We start from the raw sequence: 8,402 nt of genomic DNA, 5'->3' as shown, positions 1-8,402 counted from the left end.
ATGCCAGCAAGATCTTGGTAACTTGGATTTCAGCAGACAAATTGAGTAAGAGTATTTCTTTTTGATGCTGAAGAGACTACTTATTTGTTTTCCCAAAGGCAAAAAAGACAACTATTCATCTTTCTATGAGCCTTAAGTTGGGTGTGGGTTGTTTGTTTTGTTTTGTTTTATTTGTTTTTGGTGGTGGGTTTTTTTGGTTGGTTGGTTGGGTTTTTTGTGATCTGAGATGTCTTATCCTTTCATAACAGTCCTGGTTTTTACTCCATCCAAAATGTGGAAAGTGGCAGCATTGTAGTAAAAATGTGTGAAGCCCTTGGGTTGTACGAGCTATGCTTATTATCTTTAATGTGTATTACATCCGTATCTAAATGAGTTGACCATGCAGGCAAGAAGCAAATTTATTCATTTGGTAGAATATGGATTTTTAATATGAAAGAAATATTCAGTATCCTTACTTCCTTTTAACAAAAATAGGCAAATCTGTCCCAGAACTTGAGTTGGAAGTATTACTGGATATAAGTAATAAAATGTTCTGGTGGCCTAAAAGAACACCCACAACAAAGCAAGTGCATTACAAAGTTTGGGTAACTGTTATGGTACTATATTATACTTGTGAACTTTTGGGTTCCAAACCAAGCAGTGATAAAAACACATATACAGTTGTCACCACTATAATACAGCTGCCACCAGTGACCTTAATACAACCTCATCTTTACTGTGAGTAATACAGAATATTAGTCTGTGGTTCAATTATTTAGCAAGTCTGTAGTTAGAAGGTTTATCCTGGTTTTTTTTCCATCAGTAGACACAGAGCTCTGAGATACAGGTAATGGGGGGAAAAAACCTCCCTCATCTGATGACTGGAAAAGAGCAAGTATTCAAAAAGCCTGCAGCAGCTGAATATTTCTACAGACCCTATATTGAGCCAAAAGATTGAACTCAGAGTGTCAGCACAAGCCTGCTGAAAACCTTAACTTTGTTCTTGATAACTATTTGGGAGGTTGGATATTATGACTGAAGGCTGCTCAAGTGCCTGTCCTTGTCTTGCTTCCTTTCTTCTTTCCCCTGTGATCTTCTTTTTCACCTCTACTCCATTACCCCCACATTCTTCAAAAAGCAATTCCGTAGAAGCTCTCCCCCAAAGCTCCAATTTTAATACTTCTTGTTGTTGTTTTGTTTAGGTATCCCTGTCTCTCAACAGCACTTAATTTGGAATAATACAGAGCTGAAGGATGACTATTGTTTGAATGATTATAAGTAAGTATAGAATAAAATTACAGTGAATGTTTCTAAGCTATTGTTAGTATAAGCAATAGAGTGCTTCAAAGAATTATTTATTGTTATTTACAGCATTTCAGAAGGCTGCACTCTGAAGTTAGTTCTGGCTATGCGAGGTGGACCTATTAACACTAGAAGAGGTAGGTGTTAACTCATTAGTTAAAAAATAATGGTTTTCATGAAACGTAACTGTAAACAGCTTCTCTTCGCTAAAGCATTTTAGACAAGCAGACTTCATTTCCAAATTAATTGGAAAAATACTTAACAGAGGTATTGTTTTCAATCTTTTCTTCCTTAGCATACCAAGTGTACCATCCTTTTAATTTTGTTTACCTTTAGTTTAGTAACTTTGTATGTATAGCATCAAGTCTTAAAATCAGCAATTCTTCGCTTGCAGAAAAAAATGATACTGTAACATCATTACCCAAGAGTTTTTAAAATCTTGTTAGAATCAGGAATTGGTTCAGTCTGATGATAAACTTGGTTATGTGGATCATCTATAGAGGAATGAAAATGGAGAAATTCCCTTTGTAATTTTCAGTGGGAAAACAGCATATCTTCTAGGTTGGCAGTTTCCATTGTAAACTGAGCTGAGATCTCAAAGGTGATTAAAACAACAGTAATAATAATAATTTGGTTTTATTCTGTTTCTTTGTAGTTCCTGTGGAAGACCCTATCAGGGAAATGGCTGAATACTTGGATCCCAGTAGAGATGAGATCTGGGAGAAAGGGCCATCCAACAGACAAGTTACCTTCTTAGTATATCGAGAAGGAGATCAGTTGAATTTCTTCCGTGTGGTGGATCGGGGAGATGGCACTTTAACACCGTTATCTGAGTCTTTGAGGTAAAGTTGATTTTAATCTTCATATGATTCTTCCAAGGGGGATGCTGTATAATTTTCAGCTTTATTTGTTGACTTTGTCAAAAGAGTATCTGGAATATTGCAAGAATTGTGCCTGAAGGACTACTAAAATGCTGGAACTGGGTGGCCTAACAATACAGTACTTTGTTGACAGTGGTCTGTCACTGTGTGTGTCAGCAGGGGGAGATAAAGCCCAATTAGTGCTTCAGGCAATTCTCAACGTTCCAGCCCTTTCTAAAAGGGAGCAAGAGTCAATTTGGCAATAAAGATATTAAAAAATTTAAGGACGTTTTCTTCCATCTTCAGGCATTTGTTTAGTTTTATAAACGTTTCTCTGTTCCCAGCATAAACTTTCTTATTTGCATGTATATGACTTGACTACATGATTAATCAGGAAGATAGTAGATTGGCAGTGCAAATAGGAGAGTTTGTCTGAAGTTTCAGAAAAACTTGAGGGGGGGTTTGGTTTTGGGTTTTGTTTTATTTTGGGTTGTTTGGTTGGTGTTTTTTTTTTAACATAATGAAATAATTACCAGTAGAGCTAGCCTTTGGACATACCTGGTCCTCAAATTAGCTACTGTTGAGATACCAAACTTGTCTCAATCACCGCCACAAAATCAAAGTTCTGTTATCAGAGGAACAAGTATGTCACTTAACCTACTACATTGCAGTAAACAGATTACTAGTTTTTTCCTGAAGGTATCAAAACTGGTAATACCTATTAAAAGTTACTAGAGTCTGTCTTTATACTGCAACTTTTGGGTGGGTTTTTTTATCCCTTGAAGAACTTAATATTTGTGCATCTGTAAGGAAAGGAGTCCCTGTTCGGGACTAGTTGCATTTTCTCTGAGACTAAGGCTTGCACTGTTCTAAGTAACTATTCTTGTTCCTGTTTGCAAAGTGAACTCAAAAGCTTTGTACTGTGTTTATGTTATGTAAGACTTAGTGGGTTCAGAGTGATAATATTCTTAGAAGCATCTGTAAGAGATCTGTACTTTAAAACTATAAGCTGAATGAAATATCAAGGTTGAATTCTCATATTGTTACACAGACTAGAAAGAGCTTACGTTTGATATGCAGTTACTGGAGGGAAAGAAGAGGAAAGATAAGTATTTTTAGATCTGTGATCTTTCAGACCCTGTGCTCTCTTAATAAAAGGGCCACATATGGTATCGTGTGTAATTTGAAATAGGTAAAACCCACTATCATCAGTGAGAACTGAGAACCTTCTGCTGCATTGGCCTAAATACATGTCTGGGAAGAACAGCAGATGTAATTTCTGTTCTCACTGACACCCTGCTTATTATCAAATTGTTCTTTTGTTCCAAATCCAAAGAACATCCAGACTACTACACAGCACTAGGACTGTGGATGCTCTACTGTGAGTTCATGCAAGAAGTTGTCAGAAGGAGCTTGAACTTAATTTTTTCACTATAATGGGATCCCTGATATCTGCATATGTGCTCAGATTTTTGTTTGTGTGTGACGATTTTCTGGTTTTCATTTAAAACTAGCATGGACGATTATCTGAAATTCTTTGTACATCTCAATTAGGTAATCCTATAGATTAAATAGTAATTTACTTGCAATTGGCTAAATGTAGCAAACTGGAGGAATAAACCACACTCTTTTTGCTCTTGAAAGGTACCTTCATAAGCCTTTCAAAGCACGACAACATGTGTAAAAGTCAAATACGTTATGCTTCAGAAATGTGCTGTCGCTGGTCAAACCCAGTTAGGTTGGAAGCCACCTGAGTTGAAAACATTCAGCTCAAGCTGTTTCTCTACTTCTGTGCTTTCTATGGGAGTTCATTTATTAGCTTTACTACTAAGGCAGATAGGAATTGAGTGAGGGGAAGGGAAGAAATCTTAATTTTTTAATTTGTTGTTATGTCCTGGCAGACGATGGGAAATGGAAAAAGTAGCGAAGGGAAACAAATGAGACCTTTTCATTTGATCTTTATAGAGGAACACTATGCATCACTCTCAGTACTAGTGTTTTCCAGAAGGACAGTTAGATATGTTTACATGTATGGGTATACTGGTGACAGCATTTTGAGGCACTCATTTATCAGCTTTTCTCACATTGCCACACTGCCAAATATGTGAAACACGTTACTTTTCTTTCTGTTTTTACCTTGAAGGAAAGGAAGTTCGGAGAATTATCTGAGTTGGTGACTTAAGTCTTTGCAGAGTTAAAATTCTGAAATGATTCTTTAGTGTTGAATCTTTACCAGGAGAGGTATGTCATATGCATGCTGACTGTCCCCATACGGAGCTGTTCAGTTCTCTGTAAGAAATGACTGGACTATCTTACTTTGAATTTACTGACATCACGCTCTTAAAGATCTGTCTCCCAGCTGTGCTGCCTTTGGAATTTGCTACATTGTAGGAAATGGATTTGGAGAGTCAGTGCAAAAATACTGGTTCTTGACTACAGGCAGTGGAATATTTCCAGTTACTGGGTAAAATGCCAGCTCTAATTTGTGGGGTTTTTTTTTCTTTTTTTCTGGCTTTCTTATGACCTTTAGTTCTTCCTTGGTCTCTTGGAAAGTAGAAAATTCAGTGAAATCTACTAAGACATTTGTATGAACACATGCCTGATTGTCATGATTTGTAGATGCTGACAGCCTAATGGAAGGATTAAAACATTCTTTAAAATATACAATATAGAGCATTGAAAATGCATCAGTTTGTAATGAATTGGACTCTCGTAATGGTTCTTCCACTGTCAAATGTTGGATGTGTGTTAGTGATTAATGCTTCTTAGGAAAAACAAGTCAGGAACCGACTTTAAAACATGGAGTTTTTGTGTTGTTAGAATACAGAATGGAAAAGGAAATGTAATGCTATAAATTTTCAGTGACTACTGAGTTAAATATTTTGTCTTCGGTCTAGCAATTCTAGGGTTTTTTTTTTCCAAATGTGAGGCTCTTTGGAAACCTAAACTGATCCTTTAATTATTTATTTATTTTTTATTATTTTGAAAAGGAGAAATAGAATATCACATCCACATGGGTGACCCCTCCATTTCCATTTATATTGAGAACACCCCTCAGGATGGATAGAAATTTGGACTTTCCTTCCATGCCAGTGTCTGGTTAATTGAAAAACTGATCAGCTTGTTGTCTGAGCCACACAGTTAACAGCTTTAGCTATGCCTTCAGGAGACATTTGTGGAACTGGATATCCCCTCTGTGGGGAAAATATATAGTGAGTGTGAACCAACTGTATATGGTATAACAGCTTCCCAGAAGTGTGGCTATGTTATGATTTCAGCATCATCACTTTGTGTGAGCATCTAATAAGGAATGCTTATCTGCTAAAATAAATGCATTTGACATGTCTTTGCATACAGTATTACATTATGCTTTGTCAACAGATCAGCTGCGGATATGACTTACTAGTTGTGAGAATACACTGAAAATATCAATAAATTACTATATTAGAGGGTGAACACAAACTTCCTTTTATTTTCAGCGGTGGTTCTGTTTATAACTTATATGCTGATGATGAAGATGAGACAGAGGCATCACCTTCTGGACAACAGATTATTGAGAATTCAATTACTATGAATAAAATGAAACTACTAAAGGCAAAGATGGAAAGCATGAATCTGAGTAAAAAGGTGAAGTTGTTTCTTTTCTATCATAAAATGGCTTGTACTTTCCTAGTGCTGGCTTTTCTGAAGCGCAGGTCAGACACTTTGCTGTCTTTGGGAAGTGAGGTGATCAACGATAGATGATTTCTTATCTGTTGTTTAAGTAAATACTATTGTATACAAGTTGTGCTATGGGGCATTGGCTTTACTTGGTTCTGCCTGTCCACATTCAAAGAATTCACTACAGGTTCTGGATTTATTTGCATGGGTGGTTTTTTGGATGTGTGGGTTTTTTTGTTTTTTCTTCCTATGCTGTAAGTAGCACATTGTTGGTTGGCAATACTGCTCTGGTAAAAATCAGTGATTCTCTTAAACAAAACTTCATTAGAAATACTGTAACTGAAAAGCCCTTTAAGTTAAATAAAAGAGTGAGATTACCTAGAAGATAAACCACTGTATTGATTTTCATGTCTCTACTAGATTATCTAGTTGTAAAATGAAGATGATATACTTTCTGTCAGTGCTGGTCTTGTTTGAGACGTTAAGCTTTTCTGGATAACTTTGGCATTCTGGCTTCCCTTTTCTATTCTTCTGACATATGGTCTATTTACTAAAAAGCCTTTTCTGATTATAATACTTGATTTTTATTATTCAGACGTTGGGGTGAAACTTGATGGCTAGTAACAGGTGAGGGAGTAGGAAGAATGATTTGGTCCTTTCTGGCCTTACACTGTCGGAATTTCTGGGAATATTATCTCAGTCAGCTCTTTGAATGCAACCGTAATTCAAATATTAATTGTTGTTCCGTGTGGGTTTTGTGGGTTTTTTAATAGCCTAAGAAAACTGTCAAGGTGAAACCTCGTCCTCCAATGGCTCCTCGACCATCTAGTGGCTCAATGGCTGCTGCTCGTCACCGCTTTTTAAGAGTGCTCCCCCATATTGGACAGTCCTGCCTACCTCCTCCTGGGAATTCATATCCCTCAGAGTCTTCTCAAAATGCACTTTCAGCATTGGCTACTTTGGCCACTGCTGGTAGAACAATGCCATCCACAACGAATGACTTTCTTGAGGAAGATGACACTTGGCAGAGCAACTCTTGGTCTCAGTCGGTTAGTAGCATCAGATTACCACCGAAAATATCTCGTGTTGACCTAGAAAATGCAAAACTACCAACAAATAGTATTCTGACTCCTGTTTCGTCTCTGCCTGCGAATTCAGAAAAAGTATCTGAAAGTGTGACCTCAACAAGTGAGGAGGATGCTGTTTTTTTTCCAAATCTAACAAATGTAGAACTGTATGGAACAGAAGAAAAACTTCTACCGGAAACAGATGCTTTTGCGTCATTAACAGAAGCAAGCACCACTGAACAGTGTAGTGAGATATATGACATAGGAAAGGTGAACCCAGAACTTGAACTGTCTGATGGAGACGAAGAATCTAAGGTTGTAGAGCAGCACAGAAAACCTATCAGCAAAGTGCTCAGTGCTGCAGCAATGGGGGCTGGTCTTCTCAGTACTCATGAATTAAGTCCACAGAAAAATCTGCTTTTGTCACCTCTTCGGTACTCAGCACAAGTGGCACGTCACAGTTCTCTGAAACCACAAACACAACCCAAATGCTTTGAGGCTGGTAATTTGAGATCTACAGCCTCCTCAAATGTGCTTCGATCATTGGAAATCCGTAGTATACCAGACTCCTCTTTTTCTAGGACTACTAGATTTTGTAGCGTGAAAGTAGAGTCACTTGGCAAAAGACCTGATGTAATTTCTAAAGCAGAAGCTAGGGACATCACAGATGTGGCAAACAAGGCGTCCAAAGAACCTATGAGTTCTGTAAGCAACTTAGGATTTCTGGCTTCGCTGGCCCGAAGCACAAACAGGGAAAGTTTGCAGAGTTCCTGTGGGACAGGCAGGTTTCGGACTTCTGGTATTGCACTACCTACAAACCTTCAGCATTTTCAGGAAGAAAGCTTTAGGAAAACTGGTCCTTCAAATGAAGCTGCTGAATATATTCTAGTGAGTACTAATGTTTCCAAAGAAATTAAAGTTTTCCTCTCTTTTCTGTTACTGGCATTGTGAAAATTGTACTTTGGTGTGTGTGTCTGTGCCTTTTCAGGGAGGGCAGATGGGGAGAGGGAGGTGTACTTAAATCCCTGATAGTCTTAAACTGTTCTCTAATTCCTCTTGGTATCTTAATGTGCCATTTATCTAAATGGTTCCTAGAAGTCATTTTTCATAAAAATTAAAGTGGATGTTCAGTTCACAACTAAAATTGTTAGTTATTGTAGTGACAGAATTATGAGCGTCTGTGTTTGAAGTGCCATCTCACTTCTGACACTCACTAATTGTCACTTATTCCAGAGTTTGCCCTGTGACTGGCAACATGAGCCTAGCCTCAGATCTCTAATGTACTGTCTTTTGGTGTGTTGTGAAGTATGGGGAGACTGTTAAATAGTCATTTTGAGAAAGGCTTTATATTGCACAATTTTAATTTTTTGTGCAGAAGTCATCTTGGACTCTTCGTAGATGCATTGATTGATACAACATTGATTTTAAATAAGCTGTTACCAGACTGCCTAATTTTTCATTTAATTTCCATCTGCTATAATTTCCTTGTGGAAATTTTTTTTTTTTTAGTCTGCGCATGGGCTTGGAATGAATG

General features: G+C 37.4%; 1 protein-coding gene across 1 annotated transcript in view; it reads left to right on the top strand.

Annotated features, from left to right (window-relative positions):
- The window catches only part of ZFAND4 (zinc finger, AN1-type domain 4), a 20,673-nt gene that overhangs the window by 6,232 nt on the left and 6,039 nt on the right, over nucleotides 1–8,402 (top strand). Inside the window, 6 exon segments of the mRNA XM_010154569.1 lie at nucleotides 1,182–1,257; nucleotides 1,351–1,418; nucleotides 1,937–2,128; nucleotides 5,590–5,768; nucleotides 6,575–7,756; nucleotides 8,378–8,402. Of these exon segments, the coding sequence (XP_010152871.1) occupies nucleotides 1,182–1,257; nucleotides 1,351–1,418; nucleotides 1,937–2,128; nucleotides 5,590–5,768; nucleotides 6,575–7,756; nucleotides 8,378–8,402 (1,722 nt within the window).

This window comes from Eurypyga helias, unplaced genomic scaffold, assembly GCF_000690775.1.
Source record: "Eurypyga helias isolate BGI_N326 unplaced genomic scaffold, ASM69077v1 scaffold32976, whole genome shotgun sequence".
NCBI lineage: Eukaryota > Metazoa > Chordata > Aves > Eurypygiformes > Eurypygidae > Eurypyga > Eurypyga helias.
This window is presented reverse-complemented; position numbering and strand designations above follow the sequence as displayed.